The 20,942-nt window shown below is 37.8% G+C and overlaps 2 protein-coding genes across 5 annotated transcripts in view; both read right to left on the bottom strand.

Moving 5' to 3' along the window:
• The window catches only part of ogdha (oxoglutarate dehydrogenase a), a 52,314-nt gene extending 51,434 nt beyond the window's left edge, over positions 1 to 880 (bottom strand). For all 3 annotated transcript variants that reach the window (XM_041788176.1, XM_041788177.1, XM_041788179.1), the window contains exon 1: positions 772 to 880. The gene's annotated coding sequence lies outside the window, so the exon portion shown is untranslated. The remainder of the gene's footprint in view (positions 1 to 771) is intronic.
• Positions 881 to 3,996: 3,116 nt separating this feature from the next.
• The window catches only part of LOC121509357 (disintegrin and metalloproteinase domain-containing protein 9-like), a 71,969-nt gene continuing 55,023 nt past the window's right edge, over positions 3,997 to 20,942 (bottom strand). Inside the window, exons 20-24 of one of the 2 annotated variants that reach the window (XM_041786654.1) lie at positions 20,612 to 20,759; positions 19,160 to 19,262; positions 16,350 to 16,379; positions 13,787 to 13,845; positions 3,997 to 13,366 (exon numbers count right to left, since the gene is read on the bottom strand). In XM_041786654.1, the coding sequence (XP_041642588.1) occupies positions 13,297 to 13,366; positions 13,787 to 13,845; positions 16,350 to 16,379; positions 19,160 to 19,262; positions 20,612 to 20,759 (410 nt within the window). In that variant the 3' untranslated portion in view covers positions 3,997 to 13,296. The remainder of the gene's footprint in view (positions 13,367 to 13,786; positions 13,846 to 16,349; positions 16,380 to 19,159; positions 19,263 to 20,611; positions 20,760 to 20,942) is intronic. The other variant, XM_041786655.1, reaches the window with a different exon arrangement.

Raw genomic sequence — 20,942 nt, 5'->3', positions numbered from 1 at the left:
TGCGGCTGTGTTTTGACCTTGTTGGGTCCCCGCTCCCTGCCTGCCATACTCCTTCCCTCACCCTGGCCCGGGGACGCCCACCTTGCTAAAACTGCCTCCGGATTGGCTGTGTGGGAGAAATCCCGCCCGGAAATAGAACTCCAAGGCTCTATCATTGGTTACCCTAAATGTCCGTCACTTTGTCCTTTCACAAGTCATGAGTTCCCGAAATGTACTTGCTGCTTTATCAAAACATAGTAAAATTATCTCTTCTTGATGCCTAAAAATATATATAACGAGCTCACAGATTCACAGGGAGCTGGTCTTTACCCTGCACCAACCAGAGACGTAGTTAGCTGAAGAGCTAACAGTTAACGTTATGTAATTAGCCGGTTAGCATCGCTCAGACGCTTCTACATTCGACTCTATTAATTGCCATTAGCGCGTTTTGCTAGCGGCTAAACGGGTGCTCATTGAGTTCTCTACGACAAGGAATTAAGAGCCAATGTAAACTTTAAAACTGCGATTTTCTCTCATTCACTGGACATTAATTTCCACACAGTATGACAGTTTGAGCATTTACTTTGACTCATGACCGTTGGTCTCCCTGGCTCTTAGTCAGTTAGCACGCGGCTAGCACGCTAACAGGTTTTGTCTCTCACAAATTCCTCAAGACGGATTTTACTTTTCTGTAATCTGAAGATTTGATTAATGTATGAGTGAAACAGTAGCTCAAATATGTTCTCAGTTTACGCTCACATGGTGTACAGTTCTAAAGTCCCGGTTACTGACCTCGAGAAACGAGTTTCAGCGGCTCCCCTCTCGGCCGGTATCCAGGATGCCCTTCGCCTCTCCCGGTAAAATGATGACAGCTCGGGGCGCGGGGTATGGAAGCAAGGCCTGGGTGGAAGTGACGCAGAAGTGACGTCACGACGCAAAATGTTGTCTGCGTTTCATTTTATTTTCCCCAAATCAATTCCTATAAAATAACGTGTTAATTTTGCCAGATAGTTTAAATGTAGTCTTTATGTTTAGATTAAAATGCCCTTTAGTTTTAGACACATGTTAGTCATGCTCAGTCATGTCTGGTCCAGGAGTCATCAAGTACATCTGCACAGGGGCCAGATTTAGTCTCGACAGAACCTCTGGGGGCCGGACTTTCAGATACACAAAAATTAAATAAATATTTTTGTCTGATTGAAATATTATTGTAGTAGTATTTGTATTTTCTTTTAAAACACAGGACATTTTTAGTCATTACCAGTGAGATCTATCCCTGTTGTCTATAATGCACACAAGGAGACAGGCCTGACAACAGAACTGGCTGGGCCTCTGAAAATCCCAGAGAATGGGCCCTCCCCGATTGTCATTTAGTATTAACTCATTTTTGACACTTTTAACCCCTTTTTGCCTCTTTAACCCAATTTTAGCAAGATATTAACCCCTTTTGAACCACTTTTCCTGCATGTTTTGTCCTCTTTGTACCCCTTTTATCCATTTTTGCCACTTTACAACCCATTTTCATTACTTTTTTTTGCATTTTTTTTTTACATTTGTAACCAATTTTTGAGACTTTTTGCCTCTTTTACCAGTTTTTGCCACATTTAACCTCTTTTCACAACTTTTTCTTTTTCTTTTTGTTCCTTTTTGCCACTTTACAACCCATTTTGCCTCTTGTCACCCATTTTTGTCACTCTCTGCCCCTTTTTACCACTTCATCTGGTCATTTTGCCGCATTTCTGCCAACCTTAACCCTTTTTTAAAATATCTACTAATTATGACAGTAAATTTCTGTAAAAACAGTTCAAATGTTAAGTCATTCTAAAACTATTTTAATATTAATTGTTTGTGGGATGGATTTAAGAGCTGCAGACATTTAAAGCCAAAGGATACACTTAAAACCTCAACATTTTCTATTCCTCCTTTAAATCTAATGATCTTTTAGGGGCCGGACAGGAAGCTTTGGGGGGCCTGATATGGCCCCCAGGCCACCAGTTGATGATCAGCGGTCTAGTCTTAATCGCTCAAAACTCAAGAACAATTTAATTCACTTTAGACATACAAAGGTCATTTCAGTTTTGTCCTTACTTTTAATGACATGATTTATTTTGTCTAAAATACTTTAATAAGCCACATTGTAAAAATCATATAGATGTAAAACACTCATGTTTATGCACTATTAATCCTTCACTCACTCTAAAATACACTGAAGAAGATACTGACATACCTCGTATGCTCTCCACCCACTCTCTGCTTGTGTTTTTACTAATTAAATGCACAGTATACAGTGGCTATCACAAGTATTCACCCCTATGGTAAAAATCTCTTTAATGTCAAAGTGAAAACAGATTTCCACTAAATAATGACAAATAAACAAACATATGTAAAATAAAACAAGTGACTGCATAAATATTGACCCCTTTCAAGTCAGAATTTAGTCGAGTGACCTCTGGCTTTAATGACAGCACTGAGTCTGTGTGGATAGGACTCAATCAGGTTTGCACATCTGTGCTCTGCAGTTTTACTCAGTTCATCTCTGCTAAACTATTCAAGCTCTGTCAGATTACACAGAGATCTGGGGTGAAAAGTCCCTTTCAAGTCCAGCCACAAATTCTCTCATGGATTGAGGACTGGGCTTTGACTCGGCCACTCCAGAACATTCCCCTTGTTGCCTTTAAACCATTTCTGTGTAGCTTTCACTTTATGATTCGGGTCATTGTCTCCCAAGCCGTAGTTCTCTTGCAGACTGAATAAGATTGTCCTCCAGGATTTATTTTGCCACATTCATTACCCTCTACCTCAGGGCTGTCAAACTCAATCACAGCAGGGGCCGGATTCTGGATTTAGGTCTAAACTGAGGGCCTAACAGGGTCACCTTTTTAACAATAAACTGTCAAACTCATTTTCACCAATAATAAAATATGGAAAAACTGCACTGATGATAAATCATTTGGAAATTCAAAAAAGGAAAAATGATAAGTTTAAAGGCTCAAATCTGAGACAAAAATTCAAATTTATTAGTCCTAAAGGTCAGAACAGGATATTAAAAATAGAAAAATAATGTTTTTAAAGAGCAAATATATGAGGAGAAAGTTGAAATCATAAGTCTGAAAGGTCAAAATATGAAATCAACTTTTAAATCATGAGTTCAAAAGTCAAAATATTACTTAAAATTTTAAGTTGTTAGTCTGCTTGGTCCAAATATTTGAGTAAAAAGCCAAAAAATAGGAGTTTAAATGTCAACATATGAGTTAGAATTCAAAATGATTACTAAAAAGTAACAATTATTTATTTAAAATGTTAAAATAAGAGAAAAAAATGAAATCATGTTTTCAAAAGTCAAAATATGTAATTAAAAAGCCAGAGTAAGGAGTTGAAACGGTCAAAATGTGACCTCTAATTTAAAATTGTGAATTTAAAAGATAAAAATGTGACATATAAAGTCCAAATTCTGAGCTGAAAAGGTCAAAGTATGAAATGAAAAGTCAAATCATAAGTTTGAGTTGTAATCTTGAGATGCAAAATTGAAAATATGAAATAAAACACAAATTATTCTGATTTTTTATGGCTTAACAAGAACATTTTAAATATTCAAAGTTAATTTTACATTGTTATACTGGAGGAAATCTGCAGACCTCATAATGGTGGACCAGTTACAATACAAATATGATATGATCTTGCGGGCTGGATATAATCGTTCCCTGGGCAGGATTTGGTCCCTGGGCCTTGAGTTTGACACCCGTGCTCTACCTTTACAAGCTTTCCAGGGCCAGCTGCCAAGAAGCACCCCCACAGCATGATGCTGCCACCGCCGTACTTCCCAGTGGGGATGGTGAGTTTGTGGTGAAGTGTTTGGCATATTGTCTGATGACCTAAAAGGTCCATGTTGGTCTCATCAGACTGGAACATAAAACAGCAGGAGTCTGGTCAGCAAATGTTTTGCAAAAAGTAAAAATCAATCAGTCATAGTTTCACATGACACAGCAATATTTAATAATTCAATTCAGTTGAAAGTTTTTGCGTTACCACAGATAACATGTTTACATTTGGAAAAAAAAATCCTATATAAAATCATTTATTCAAATAGAAAAAGGTGACGAGATTCTCTGTGTTAGCGTGGTGACAGCTGCTGTGATAAACTCATACAGTATACACAGGTTCAACATGGCATTAACCACATCAGACTTTTCTACCCTGAGTTTGACCTCTCAGGCAGGAAACACGCCAGACATGGATGTTTTTTCACATCTTCATTAAAGAGCTAAATATGGCTCCTAATCAGCCCAGTCACCCTGGACCAAATAAAAGAAGCTCTGCTGTTTGGCCAATAGATTTAGAACATGATCAGAACATTTTTTACTGCACTTTTCTGTCCTTTAGGAATGTTTTAACAGATAAAAAACCTCCTTAGATAAAAATGCCAGACAAAAGAGTCCTATTAGACCTTATGCTGTTTGATATTACTTTTACTTTAATAGTAGTTCAATAAGTATCAGGCTGCAGGGGATTTTTATGCAGTAGTACCACAATGGGTTACTGGACAAAATTTCAAAAGCAAATCTCAGCTGCAGTTTCTTATCAAGGTCAAGAAAATACATCCATGCTGCACATCTCTAACCACCCAGGGACCATTCTCCATGCTGAAAGGTCAATCTCAGGATTTCTGCTCTAGGTTCTGCTGTCGCTAAAATTATAATCCATGTATAAACTATTAGCTGGATACAAATGAGACACTTGATCCAAGTCTGCAGAGTAAAGGAGCAGTCTGGTGTATTTTCTTCAGAACAAATCTCATGTGCAGACCCAACCAAAGATCCTGATAACAGGATTTAAAATTATGATTTGATAGAGAAAATGAGTTTATATGATAGCAACGGAAACAAAAGTCTCAGTAATGCGTCGTTTCTAGATTTTAAGTTTCAAAATTTGCAAGCAGACTTTTGCAGACAGCCTTCTTTAAAGCGTGGCGACGTTTCAGTACCAAATTGTTGTTGCTGTTTTTGTTTGACATGGCGAGGACTGGGGAGTAAGGTGAACTTTTTGAACCTTGGTGTTGTCTTAACATCCTGAATACTCTCCTTGTTCTAAGGGTCAAAGTTACCCATCATACTCAAAAGAAAGCAAATTTATTGAACTTTAAATATTTGTGTTTTTATCCTCACAGTGTAGAAAGACTACTTATGATCACCAAAAGCTACTCATCTTTATTACTATTGTGTTTGACTGAATAAGACTCATGTCATCACTTTGGCTAAAGTTATGATTATGACTTAAGTTGATGCATTTTTGTGGACACAATTTTTGCAAAAGACTCATATGGGCTGAAAAAGTGACAAAAATGTGCACAAAGTTGAACTTAAGATTCTTCACATATATTATTTGCAATTCAGCCATAAAATACAGCATTCATCAAAATAACTTTGCTTTTTCATGTTGAAGCCACTTTAAGAAAGTCACCAAATTTGAAGATAATGGAGAACAATCTAAAAAAGTTTTACTGTTGTTAAAGATTTGTTCTGGTTATTTTTGACCCAAAGACAACACAAGGGTTCTTATTCATTTTGAGGCTTTTCTGCCTTTATTCATAGAGGAGGACAGTGAAGAGTTGGAAACAGGGATGAGAGGATGGGGAATGACATGTGAGAAAGGGGCCACAGGACGGCCGCCCATGTACATGGGGTGTGACTAAACCACTGGGCAATCTGTGCCCAGGTATTTCATTTCTCATTCATCTCCTGTGCACCTAATGTCCTGGGACCCTGCATGCACACATGAGGCCATTACATTTCAGCTTTCCTACCAGATAGAAATAAATCCTGCTATTAAACATTTTACACTAAATGTCCAGAATTTCCACAGGGGTTTGTGTAATTTCCTTGGAATTGTTTTAAAGTTTCAGAGGGATTTGCTCTGATTTTTTTCTGTATTTTCATGGGAATTTATTTGTAAATCGTTGGGAATTTGATTTCAAATATTTGTGGGATGTCCTTTGATTTTTTTTTCTAAAATGTCCTAAAAAAATTTAAGGAGTTTGTTTATATGTTTGGGGGATTTTTTTTAAACTTTACATGGAATTTTGAGAGAATTTATTTTCTAAATTCTTTGAAAACAGGACATTCTGGTTGGAATTTGCCAAAAAATACTGAGAAATTTTCATAGAATTGTTAGGGGATTTTTAACACTTCAAATATTTAGGCTTTTTCAGAAATCTGACAGAAACATTTGGGAAATATTTTAGGTAATCTATCTTTTTATGGGGTTTATCATGTGTTGGAAATCTCTGATCATTTGAGAAGAAATTTTCCACTTTCTATACAAATAAAGACATTTTTGTTTTGTGCTGCACAGTAATAAAACCCTGCTGTTTTCATCTACATGCATCATTCTTGGTGAAAACTACTTCCTGTTCAAAGACTAGGCCTTGGTTTTTACTTATCAGGTCCTACTGATCCTGAACAGGCGGGAGGCACTAAAAATGCACCCAAAAGAAAATCTCAGGTCTTAGAGGAATGTTAAAACAGATGCAGGTTGTTTAGAGTTTATCTATCAATAGAGATAACACACGGAAATGTGTGTGCAATTAAGACAGAGTGCTGGAGTTTTTATCAAGTTTTGGTGGCTAATTCATTTCTTAAGCACAAGCCTGAAGAAAAAATGTTTAGTATATTTCAAACTATATGGGTCATTGAAATGACTAAGATTGTATTGTTTTTAAACACCCAGTATGAAAAAGTATTGGATTCTTTAACATAACTATTGTATAGCAAAAAAAAAAACTCAGTATATTAACAAATAATCATTTATAATGTTCAGGTTTCAAACTGTTGATAAAGTTATTCTGCAGAGAGAGCTGAAGTTTGTATGAAGGATTCAGACATCTCCTACCAACGTCTTATTAAACAGGAGTCTTCTTCTGTGGTACTTTTTGACTTTGTCAATCATTACAAGAAAAGAGCTTTTATCACTTTAAAACTCATGGAATGGAAAACTATTTAAGTATCAACTATTGTGATAATCCTATTAGTGAATAAAGACTAACCAGCCAACTTAAAGGATAATTTTCAACAGAATCTTTGCTATTTTTTTGTTTTTTTGTGATTTCAGCAGCACACAGGAGTTTACCTGCAATCTTTAATGGATTAATTTCTTACCTATACATTTGTCTTATTAAGAAGAGCTAGTTTTTTAAAAGCTTGTGGACTTTTCAGCATCACAGATTTTTGAACAGCCAGTATCTGGGTGCAGGTTTAGCTCAGTCCATAAAGCAGGTGCTCCTGGCTGCAGGATCAAATCCTGATCCTGGGACTCATCTGGTCTATGTCCTGTCCTGCTCCTTCTCCCCATATTTCCTTTCTCTCTTCAGCTGTCCTATCTAATAAAGGAAAAAGCCCAGAAAAACCTTTAAAACCACCTAACACTGAGAAGAATCAAACATTCTGATGTGTTAGTCAGTCTTATAACGCTGTCCTCGTCTCTCAGCACTGAGTGTTAGTTTGATCTGCACATGAGATCTGATGGCTGTAAGAAAATGTGGATTTCCCTGGACTTATTGAGCTTCTAAAGAGCAGCAGCAGTAATATTGGACTTGAGTGTAATCTGACGCCCCTGTGAGCGTTGGCCCCAGCTGCTCTCAGTCTCTAAATAACCTCAGCCTGAACAGTCTGTTCTAAAGAGGCTTTTCTTTCCAAAGAATAACAATCCTGGGGATACACTGATTTATTCTTTTTGGCATGAAAATGATCAAATGGCACAGAGTTAGCCCTATAAGATACTTATTGAATCCTCATATTCACAATGATTTATGTGCAAAAACTCTCAGGACCTCAAATTTAAAATATACTAAAAGAGAAAAAACAAAAACATGATGTTCTCCTCTCACACACAGTGCATCCAGGTTTAATAATGCAGGGTGCAGTTAACTGGCTAAAAATGCCAACAATGCTAACAGTCTGTTAACAGCAGGAGAAGCCAGTCCGACAGGAGCACAAACATTTGGTTTACTCGTGGTGTAAAAATCCCTGGATCACTCACGCTGCTGAGTGACTGTGATGCTGGTCGCCAAGCAGAGGGGGAGGTTTGGACGTCCTGAATGTTTGTAAAAGTTCACATCAGTCTCATTCTGTTCAACATTCAGGTCACGTTAGTGGAAAAGAGAAAGACGTCCAGGTGATTTCAGGACTTTGGAGCAGATGTTCCATGGAGCTGTGAGATTATTTCCACCTTTAGTTACTTCAACACTGAAACAAAGGTTCAATCTTTAACGTGCAGCTGTTTTAACCTCATCTTAAAATTGTGGCTTTACATTTCTGTTGCACCAATCTCCACAAAAAACCTTGGAAATTTCCATTTAGTCTGGTGGGAAAGAGGCTGACTAAGCTTGCAACATCATAATACTTTTACTTATGGCCTACATTTCCCACAAGGCTTTGTACCAAACTTTCACATAGGGCTGGGCAATGTATTAGGTTTTTAAGATATGGTAATGTATTTCAAACAAGATAAAGGTTAACACAGGATCACAGGTATCACTAAAAATAGACATCTAATGTCCAGTAAAAAGATTGTTTACAGTAAGAATCACCAACAGCAGTAAGCGTATTGACCACAAGATGAACCATTTAACATGTTTAGTTTAGATGAGGATTTATCGTTCATGTGATATATATTTTTGACTAATTTTATCATTTGCAAAAATCACTTGATATTGATGTCTGTTTGATACCACAGCGACAAAAACAGAAGTCATCGACATCCAATATTAGTCAGTTTAAGTCTATTAATTGCCAAAAGCTGGGCACATGCCTGTAGATCCCTAATTTACCTGCGTCAAGTTTAAATACATTTTTGCACAGGAACATTAATGATACATAATTATTGAAAGCTTTTATCCTCCAGTCAATTCAGTTTCATCATCTTCAGGCTAGAGCATCCAGCCCCCCGTTCTTTAGATTAGTGGTTTTATACCTTTTTTTTGCTCATGACGCACTGAAGATCACGCCAATCTGGAGGCAAACCATAATCACATCCCTTCAAAACAGATGTGTATTAGCTGTTGTTTAGTTGTAGTGATAATTTGTGGTTGTGGAAATCCTTACAGCACACCTGGACTTGCCTTATGGTACACTATTTGGAAACAACTGGAGTAGAAAGCTTATAAATAACCAGCCATGATGTCTAAGGTGCTTTTATTGTGAAATGCTGCTTAACCTACACTGAAGTAAACACTTCCAGGACTCCGCTAGAGTTGATCAAACAGTTTCTATTTTTTGTAGCTCTGAAGCAATGCATAGATTCTCATATAAGTACTGTATATGAATCAAAGGTCACATATTTTACCCCTTTAAGACAAGTTTATATTGGTCTCAGAGGTCCTCAAAATATGCCTGTAAAGTTTCTGGCTGAAAACACACTCTAGTACAAATGTTACTGAGCTGTCTGACTCCGCCCCCCTGACTCCGCCCCTCTCAGGAAATGGATGTGGATCCTCCTCTCAGCTGCCAGCTGAAGGGAAGTGGTCACAGGAGTTCAGCCGGTGCCTCTGATGATCAGTTAGCATCCAGGGCTCACAGGGTTATTAGTGAGACTGGAAGCACCGAGGACCCAAAGACTGTGACTTGCCCACATCATTTGCCCAGCAAAACCGTCAACATTGATCATTTAAAATAGAGAAAAGAGATTTGATTATTTTTGAACATGTGGGCTTTAAGAGTAAGGAAAATTTTAAAAACCTCAATGAGTGGAAATGTTGTGTTTTTGTACAAATTAGACAGCAGATAGGAGTTTGTCTGCAATTTGAATGAATAAAAACGAAAAACCACCAAACATTGGCTGTGTAGGCTTCTTTTGATGCTGTGGTATCAAACAGGAATCATATCAGTGTTTATAATTCTGGTACTGTGACAACCATTTGTTATTTCTGGTATTCATCTAAAAAAATAGAGCTGTGATTTTTGGTCCATATTGCCCAGCCCTACTTTAAAGACACCGAAATTTCTCCGTCTGTTCATTCAGCTCGATGTGGTGCTGAACATCACCGATATTTCAGGTTTAACAGTGTTGAAGTCCTTCAGTGGAGAGTTTCTTCATGATGAAGTAAAAGGTGAGTGTGTACATTCCCTGCAGAGACGTCAGCCAGCAGAGCCACAAACATCAGAGTACCACAGGTCCATGTCCAGGTCCTGGTCCAGAGGAGACGAACGTGAACCCAGAGTAGTTCTGCACTCACACGTTGGTTGTTGCATACTTGGTTTTAAGGATTCTGCAGAGACGGTGCCGGGCAGGCGGGGAGGTGGAGACCAAGCGTACCCACACAGCAGCCAGGGTGCGTTACATTCCTATGACAGTGCTGAGCAGAAGAAAGTGCAATCAGACGGCACCAGTGCTTTCATTCAGAGACGGAGAGAACAACAGAGGGAAACAGGTGTGCAAGCTCCGCCTCCAGAGACCTCTGCCTTCAAACCAGCCAATCAGAGTGAAGCACCTCCCAGCAAATGTATTTGTAAATGACAGCCCTACGTTAGCTTATATTCAGCAATCATGTTTAACCCTTTCTTCTGTAGCATGAAAGGAACTTTCAGAGATGTATTTCAAGTAATTCTTATTTTACAGATTAAAAAAAAAAAGAATTGCACTGTGGACATTTAGCAGGCAGTGGTATACATGAAGTGAAAACTCTTCTTTGTTCAGTTGTAATAGCTCTAAAGGAGCAAGAGACCTTGATCTTATCTTGAATCAATACAGATAAATGTCAGTTTTAGGCATCCGGATACTAAGTGGAAATTCTCAGTACTTTGTGTGGATACACCTCAGTATGTACCAGAAATATCTGATAGCTCAGACTGCATACAGAGATGCCTTTATCTGGACTGGACTGGTTGTGAAATCGCAGCACATACTGGAATTTTGTCAACTGATGTGACCTGCAGAAATCTGCCAGTAAGCAAAACTCTTGGCTTATTTGTGTCTATCCAGCCTCGTTTTAATGAGTTTTGGCTCTTCTAGAAATCCAGAGCATGTCTCTCAGCTCATCTGGCTTCCAAACAGCGCTTCATTGAAAACCATTTTGCCTTTTATGTGTTGATTAAACTACATCAAAAAGGGACAAAAGTAAATTGCTTTTAACCCCTTAAAGCCTGTTGTATCATATTTGATACATACATTTATGATACCTCTATCTAATCAACGTGATCATAAATTACCCAAAAAAAACCTTCTAAATATGATCTGATAAATGATAAAAATGCCCTCAAGTGGATTATGAGTTACTAAAAACTTGTAATGTATCAAATGAGATACAAAAAATATATATATGTTAATTTTAATGGAAATATAGATTTTTTTGGATTTCAGTAGAAAGTGAAATAAACATTTCAGTTTCAAAAAAATAAGAACTTTCTGGCTATAATTTGTGTTCTCAGGCTTTCATGGGTTAAACAGGGGCCTGCTTACATCATTCACAAAAAGATCCAGCTTCTAACTGCCTGAATTACATTCCCATTTCAATCCAACCAGTGCCAAACTGGATTTATTTGCGAAGCAGTATGTCACTGTGCCCTTTAAAAGCATTGCAACATGGGGGAGAAAAGCTGTTAAAGAGGCACCCCTAACCTCTTATATTGTTAAACGTCTCCCATTCCTTCTTCAGCTTCAATGCACACAACATTTTGAGATATAAATCCACAGTAAGAGAGCCACAGAAAAGATGGATGGGCTTTTGTTTGCATGAAAGACGGGATGTCACTGTAAAGGCATTGTTAATGCATAGTATGAAAACAAGAACTGAAGTGCAGCCAACTTGTGTCCAAATGCACCAAAAGATTGTTAACGCAGGAACTGGAATAAAACGTAGGACGATAAAATGTGCAGGATGTAGTCAATGGATGTCATTTGACTGAAATGAAGATTGTGCAAGGTGTTTTTGTCTAATTTGTCTACTGCAAGTTATTAAAAATGACATGCAAGCTCTGGTTAGCTTTAACGAGTAAAAATATGCCAATTCAACAGCAAAATTTAATCCAATCTCTTAAACACAGAGTCAATAAAATTCAACCACAGGGGGCTCTCAACCAAAACCACAATGCAGTTTCACTTCTTGATTTGAACTGAGGACTCTGTTCAATAAAAATGGAAGCTCATAAGGCAAACTTGCTAAGCAGAAAAGCAATGTTTAGTTTTCATTCAGAAATTGATAATGAGGGAGAAAAATACAGAAAAGGGTATTTAGTGGTTGCTTAGAAGAGCTGGACACATTCTGGGATCACTTCCATGTGAAAAGGAATTGTTTTTCAGTGCATTTCACCCTCATTAATATATAAATTTCAGTGCAGACATTTTACTTGTTGGATCTTTAAATTATGGAAAAGATCTGATTTCAAGAAATTTAAATCTGACAGATTAATTTGCAGTTCAAGCAATTTGGGTATTATTTTCTTGTTTGTAAAATCTTAAAATAGATTGTTTTTCTGGAATTGTCATGTAATATGGCTTACATTAGTGTAATGAGATCATATTTGATTAGAAATAAGATCAATACACTTGGTTAGATTTGATTTTTCACAGTGGAGCCTTTATATAAAGGGTGAAGCTAGCTGGTGATTGGATGTGCCTGTGTCTGAATTTAAGGACCTCATGTTTCCATAAAGACTTTAAACTTTGATGGCACTGGACAGATTAAAGGCATTTTGCTGTATCTTTATACATGCAAATTAAAAACTAAACATGCTAAATAATCAAAGAAAATATCTTAGAAATAACGCTGATTTCTCTAAATTATATATTAAAATAGCTGTTAAAACAGTCAAAGATAACAGTGTTAGCATGGATGAAGAAATCTGAGACCCTGAAGGTGAATTAACTCTACTCTGAACGTAGACACCTGATCTAGCAGGATAAATAACTGTAGGAAAATGTTAGTCCAGTAGCATTGGTCGGTGCTTTTCTTGTCGGTGGAACAGATGTTTTCTTTTTGAAATATGATTGGCTGGTTTGGTGAACTGTGCCCCTAAATGAGCGGAGATTTGCACTTCAAATAAAGACAGAAAAGGACAGACTGTAGAGAATAACTCCTGCTGCATCAGTTCAGTGCCGCTGTGTTCCCGTTTCCGGTAAATTCCCAGTCAAATGGCGTGATCCGCCTCTAACCCGCCTTTGACAAACTTCTGGGCCGGCTGCAGTCTCAGCTCCAGAAATCTTTTCCTGGCTGTTTCTAGTTAACCAGCACTGAGTGAGTGAGTTCTGAGGTTGAAGAGGAAGAGGAGGAGGAGGAGGAGAAGAAGAGGAGGGGTCATCCAGGTGTGGCGGGCAGGGCCCCCTCATTGGTTAAACAGGTGGAGCAGGGGCAGGTCTTTGAGGCACCAGAGGCTGGGATGCAGCAGAAGGTTTCGGTTTTCTGGAATAAAAACAGAAAAGAAAAATTGTCATCTTATTCTGTTACGTTTTCGTCGACTAACAAAATCATAATTAAACTTCCCCTCACTGCATGTAAATGCACTACTGAGTGTCTCCATGTGTTAATAGTTTTCTTAATTTCTACTTCTTTAATAAAGAAATTCTGTCCACTTCTGGCAAAACTGCCTTCAGCCAAGCTAATCTCTTCACCAGAGGCAGTGATTGTTTACCACGCCCTCACTACCGCCTCATTTCCCCCAAACAACGATTAGTTCAGCCATTTTTCAGATCATCACATCACAGAGACAGACTGGGATGATGAAGATGAAATCTCTGGTAACAGATGAGGAGACCTAAAATATCACAGTTTGCGTGGAGAGCAGAATCAGAGCAGTGAGCTGTGTCGATGTTTAGTTCTTACAGAGGAGGAGGAGGAGGCCTCACAGCGTAGGATGGAGCTGTCCTGCTCGTCTCCACCACCTGATCACACAAAGAGAAAAACATTCTTTGAATTAGGCTTTCATATTTAACAAATTTTCCCATTAAAGCATGTTTTATCCCCCTCCTTGATAGATTGAATCAAGATCATTGTTTAGTTTTGTGGAACTTGAAAAGTCTTCTTGTTCTAACCACTTTTTCTCATCATTGTGGTCAGGAGTTTACTGCTACTACTAGAGCATATCTAGTACTTTTTGTTTGGCTGAGTATGTGACGGCTTCTAAAGGCTTAACAATAAAACAATATTTATTAAAAGATGAACAAAAGATGTAGAAGAGTTCAGAGCATGAAAACAGAAGTTTTGAGGGTTTTGTTAGGACAGAGGGTTTCAAGTGTGGGAGACTGAGCCTCTCCTGGAATAACATCATATATTCAGTACCTCACCTACATTAGCAGAACTAAAAAACTGAAACAACTACATTTTTAAACAGATAAATCTCATCTTTGTTGATGTGATTCTTGACATTTTGTCTGCATAATTAGAAATCTGTCTAGCCAAGGTTTTTAGTTTATTGGTTTTGGAAATAAACTGGCTGCCAGTATTGTCTTTATCGTGCTCAGCTCTAACACAGTGGGAACAACACGTCTGTGTCTATGCGGTTGATGTGGGGTTTTACTGTTTAACGGACTAACTGCAGATCATTCATTCCCTTAAGCCTTGACGAGTACCTGTTTTCAGGCCCTGAAAGGTTCAATAGTAAGCCCTCATTTTAATGATATCAATGCATGCACAAGACCTGCAACATTAGCATCAGCCTCCTGGTTAACATTTGCCTCTTGGACCCAAGAATCAACTTTGCAGCCAATGAAAAAACTGTTGCAGGTCCTACAGTAGTGTGGCTATAAATACTGACAGTACTGCTGGGGTAAAATGGGCCTGCCAACAATATCAAAATATCAAAAATAAAGGCTCTAACCATTCTGGAACAAAGGGGTTTACTTTTTGAAACAGTTAACAGTAGATAAATGTGTTTTTGTTGTTTATCTAAGTAATAATGAGTATTTAGTAGAGTTGTTCGATATATGTGTGATACTGTTTAAAATGCAGGTATTGGTATCAGCGAGTACATGAGTTTATGCACTGATCTGATACTGTTTGTTTTAACTCTATAATTTGCTTTTATTAGCCATGCTAAATGTTTGCGCTATAAACCGGAAATCATTTCTTCTTCACTACTGGAAAACACTGCATGCATGAGCTACCGTTTTTAAAGCAGCGAAGAAGAACCAAAGGACCCACTGCAGCAGCAAAGACTGGAGGCTGTGTGACAGTTTTTTCCTCTGAATGTGATCGATCAAATGCCTTCCAGACTGGCACTGTCATACACGACAAGACAGTTTATCAAAAGTTAAATAACTTTTGAACCATAAATTCTTACTTGTTTTTCCTCTTGAAGCTAGTCGTCATGCTTTCCTATTGATGCTATTGATTCCTCTGAATCCCTTGGAGCAGCATTTTCAGCGAGCCTGGAACTCGTGTTACGATTCTGGACTTTAATAATTAAATCCACACCAGTAAACCTGATAATTAATGTCTTTTTATCCATTTTTATCTAATTCTGATCATTTATTGCCGCTAACTTGAATGCTAACTGTCATATTGTTTACCCTTTGTGAGGGTCTGTCACCAAATGACAGGATGTTCTGTCAATCTGCTTGAACAGAGCATTATGGAGAGAAAGAGAGAGCCTGTGATTGTAATTTTAATACTTAGCAGTAAAACTCAATAATCAGCAAAAACAACAACTTCAGGGTCACAGAGATGCTGCACATTATGATTCTACTTGTTGATCCATGTTCTGAGTCAAATATAGGTCTAAAACAATTTACTAGTCTGAACAGTCAGTCCAGAAAGTTTACACTGGTATTGGATCAGTACTCGATATCGGCCGATATTCAACACCTTGGTATTGTAATCGTATCGGGAGGGATTTTGGATGCTCCATATCTTTGCTAACCTCCATAATCCTGGGCCCCAGAACTGGCTACCTTGTTTCCCCACTTAGGGTCAGCTTCTCCTGCTTTTGATTACTGTCAGTGCTGAAAACTCTCACACAGCTTGCCTTGACATTTGCAGTGCTAAATGTCTTGGTTGCTTTTTCTGTGGCTCCTGTGGCCCGACCACCAAACTTGGGTACTTGGTCTCAGGGACAGCAGGAGGTCATGTAAGCTAAGGAAGGCCTGAGTTTACATGACCTCCCGCTGTCATTAGACTGTACCCCTCTGTGAAAGACACACAGTGGCTATAGAGCAGCATCACAACCTATCTAATCTAAACTGATCATACTTCCTTCTGCCCACTTCAGAATCTGTCTCCTCTTTCTCCTTAGTCACAAAAAAAATTGTTTTTTCTGGTCTCCCCTGAAGCCCTCTGGCCACCCTAAGGAGAGGCCTGCCTCACACTCTGATACCTCTGTATTAGCAGACCTGCAGTAGTAGTAAAGATGTTAGTCGTGTTACAGTGTGAGCAGTGATGTGGCCTTTACCTCCTGAGGTGGCAGGAGCTGAGCGTGGTTCTTCAAGGAGAAAGAGAGAACACTCAGGATTAATTTTATTAGTTCTGTCAAACACACTCACACACATTCGCTCATTCACTAACACATTTATCATTTACTAATCAAATAAATCAGCCAGTAAAGTAAACGATCAGTTAGCCATGAAGTAAATACACCTTGGTGAGTTAATAGATGACTGATGTCTGTGTATTTATTTCAGGTCATAACTATTCCTGAGCTGAATACTAGCATAAACTGTCTAGTAAACTCTGTGACACACAAACTTACATACTTGAACAAACCTCTGATTAACTAATCAGTCAATATTATACATGAACAGCCAATAAAAATGATGCTACATAAATTAAATGTTGATATAATGGAGCATACTAGAGATTAAATGCAATCTAGTCTAGGGATGTCACAAAACCAGCTCTTTAGATCTACAGAACTAGTCACAAGTTTAGATGCATCTTCTCACTAAATGTTTTTTTCTACCCAGAAGATTTATACTGAAGACATCGAAACAATGAAGGAATCATGTAATAAACAAAAGCATCAAACAAACCAGAATACATCCGTTTTTTAGTTTCTTAAAAGTACCAACCCTTTTTTTATTTCCCATTGAATGTCAGGGTGTGTCCAAACCTTTGCACATATGACACTAGTGCTGCATATTTTGGTAATAATGTGCAATGGACTGGACAATACTGAGATATGCAACTGTAATTCTGGTTGAATGCATCATGAGTCTACTTGCTTGTTTATCAAGGAAAATGCAGAGTATTCTAATAGTTTGAAAGTGTTTATTTCTCAGCTTAATACATTAAAATATTAGAGGCAAAAAATACTAAAACCTGATGTTTTTACAGTACTGCATTCAAAATAACTTCGTGTTTTCCAAAACATAAAAGTTTTTCTGCAAGATATTCTTCTGCAGAGTGCAACAGTGACACTACTGTAAACTGAAATGCCTTTCTGCAAGCATTCTTGTAAACATTTTATACAAAATAATTGCAGCCTTTTTTGTGGTTTTGCAATTGCACAGCATGACATTGCAATTGCAATTAAATTAATTATGCAGCATGATGTATAATTGGTAAATCTAATAATGTTGGTAAACATCATCAAAAAAAACTTCTATGCACACAAAATCTTGCATAATTTATTGATAAAAAAATTAAGCAACTTCATATACACTGTCTAAAATGTACAAATACAAACAGAAATGTTGCAAATGTGGTTTTTTTCTTGCAGCAGTTTTTGGTTAAAATCATGACTGTTGATCTGTAGTTTTTATTAAAGCTTTGTTACTTTTCAAAGCGTTTAATCCTTAAAACCATAAAGGTAGGATAGTTCAAAACAAGGGCATTAAACAGTAGCAAGGTAACAGAAAAATTAACAATCTTCTTCTCACTATTTCAGTTATTTTTCTGAGAATTTTGTTCTGAGAGAAGGGATGGTTCTACAGACTCTGGCTCTAAAAGCAGACTATGTTCTGAAACATGATCCATGCAGTTATGACAAAGCAAACACTTTTAGCTGCACACGCTAAATTTCATGCATTACGGCAGAGAAAGACATTTTCATACTAGAGGTGAAGTCCCAGTATTTATTATTTGTCTTGCAGGAGTACAAACAAAAGCCAAGCAAAGATTTGAAATGCTACACACCTGCACAGAGCGACAAAAACAGACTCATTAGTTGATTTTTTTTAACTGAAATTAGTATGACATTATCCAGTGATGACTTTCAGATAACATTGTACTCACAATAAGCCCAGTCACTCTGTACTAGCTCAAAAGCAGATGAAAGTGTTACTGAGTCAGCACAGTGGAGAAATGCTCAGACATGACAACCACCTTACTCACTTTGTGGCTGTGTTGCATTGTTTTGGTCAGAAACAGCCCTCTAACACTCTGACATTTTTCAAAATGACTGAAAGGTCATAGTAAATATATGTCACGTCCACTCTGCACATCTGAGCTTGTGCACATGCATTAAAAAAAATCATACCACGCAAGAGTTCACCTTTCCCCTTCGTACAGGGCCAAGGAATGCACCATGCTTGAGGTACTGGTTTGGAAAACAACTGGGTTCAAGCAAGTGTGGGCATGGTATGGATTGTCTGATGTAAGTGTGCTCTAAGGAGGTTTATCTAGTCTACGTTAGATAAATATTTAGCATAAAAAGGAAATGAGTTTGTTCATTTAGACATCTGACTAAGAATGAACTCAGGCTTCTTTATATCTGCATCATGATAGCATAGAATAGGATAGCTTTTTGACATCGTACAATGAAATTTACTGTGCTTCTTTTAAAAAACAATGGAGAGCAAAGAAAAGAAAATATAACAACTCAGCTAAAAAATTTGAAACGTTAAAGCTAAGATAAAAGATTTGAGGAAGCATAAAGTTTAAAAAGAGTGTAGTTTAATCAGCAGGGATGGAAAGCTTATATTTTGTTATTTTGTATCCATTACAACCTTTTTAGTGTAATTTTGTTCTTGCATGGATCATGTTTCTGACTCACACACTAATCTAAACCTGAGCCTTACTGGAAGCACAGTGACATCTTCAGACTCAGCCTCCTGATCAGCAGCATCAAATTCAAGTTCATCCATGTTACTATATATTTATCATACCAATGTAATCTTTGTCTACATGACGAATGTTAGCTCATACACCCACAAATGTTCTCTTTTTAATACATTTAAAAAATGTTTAATAAATTATGTTTTCACTTTGTCATGATGAACCAAGTGTAGATCAATGATGTTGAATGGGAAGTAGTGAACTCACCCCGTCTCTGGCATAGTTGTTGGCGTTGCCCCGGACGACAGCCGGAGGCTGCGCTCTGGGGGGCGGTCCTCTGCTGGGATTGGCTGAAGCTGCTCCATCAGCCCTGAAAGTAAAGGTAGCAAAATGAGTTCACTGCATTAATATGGAAGTGCAGGTCAGACATGAGTGCCCTTAAAAGCAGCACAGAGGACAGCTTGGAGCAGCTGTCAGAACGTACTCAAACACAGCACAGCGGAAACTGTTAGAGCTTCTGTCCAAGTGTTAACAGAACTGCCAGAGTGTACGTGAACATAGCACAGAGGACATCTTTAAGAGCTTCAATGAACGAGTCCTTGAATGCAGCACAGAGGACAAAAGTAGGAGCTGCTGTCTGTCAGTCAGTCTGGTCTGATTATTAATAGAAAACAAAAACAGCTGACTCAGCCTCGGCATGTCTGAACTCAGGAAATAGAGGAATGAATAGTGTCTTCAAATGCAGAGGAAAGAGTATGGAAACATGAAGGCCAGATGATTGCTTGTGTTCTCTATATAAAAAAACGCCAACACTACATTTTTCTTCGTGTTTAAAAAACATGCAGAGGGAAAACACAACAAAGGTGAGAACTTAGATAATAACTTTCAGTTGTTCCTTCTGGTCCTGTACGTGGCCAAAACTGAAGCCTATGGGCCCTTTGGAGGTGATAAAGTGAGGTTAGAACATTTTGTTAAGGTTGGCAGTAAAATTGCTGGTATTTAATAAACTGATCTGTCTCGAACTTTTTACAAGAGGGTAAAATCTACGACTCAGTGCCCCGATTAGTCTCTTCATGCTGAATTTGAGCTCCTACTCTCTGGAAGGATATTCAGATTTCCAAAAGCCAAATCCTAAGGAATGAAAATTTTTTTCATCACTTAAGCTAACCTAGCTAAGAGTGAAAAATAAACACTTTAATCTCACAACAGATGTCTTTTCATGATAGTTTTACCATCAGTTGTCCTTTAATGTATTTTTGTAGTTATGCATTCAAGCGTTTAGTCTTTCTTTGCCTGGCTGCAAGGCAAATTTCTATAATACAATAAAGTTGAAGTTAACATTTTTGAAAATATTGTGAACTTGAAAATGCAAAAAAGTTTAACTTATGATTGTGTGTATACCATAGAAAGAGGTTCAGTGATATGGTCTCTTCTCATTAAAACAGTAAACACGACCTCATTTGAAGGCTCCATAAGACAGCGTTTGAAAATGCACTTTTGACTGTACTTTAGATTTTATTTTCTTTGAAAGTCACTGACTGTAATCAACTGAAGACGCTTGCACACAGATTTTCCTCTTTGGTCTACATTAAGAAGTGTTTAAAAGCAATACTTGTGGTTTTTAACTCTCACCAAGCTTTGATAACATAGCAACCTTCCTGCAGTGATCTGTCTTTTATTTGTACAATCACAAATCTGTTTGCTCAGATTCAGACTCACTGGTATCCCTGCGATCTTTTCCTCCGGCTCAGCCCGAGTCGTCGCAGCAGCTCGTTCCTACGCAGGAAAACAAATGCTCCGAGAGCGAGCAGAGGGAGGATGAGGAAGAAGAAGACCAGCAGACCATCCCTGAGGGACGTGTCTTTATCTGAGGACAGAGACAGTTTACATCAGAACTAGCAGGTTATCAAAAACAGACACCTAATACCATGACAAGTACGAGGAAGTCCGAACAAAAAGATAGTAATGATGAGTAAGCCTTAAAAATGCAAAGTTAAAATTTTTGCATTTTTAAAATATGTTTTTATAAGTCAGTATTAACCAGACAGCT

Source organism: Cheilinus undulatus, linkage group 5 (assembly GCF_018320785.1).
Source record: "Cheilinus undulatus linkage group 5, ASM1832078v1, whole genome shotgun sequence".
NCBI lineage: Eukaryota > Metazoa > Chordata > Actinopteri > Labriformes > Labridae > Cheilinus > Cheilinus undulatus.
This window is presented reverse-complemented; position numbering and strand designations above follow the sequence as displayed.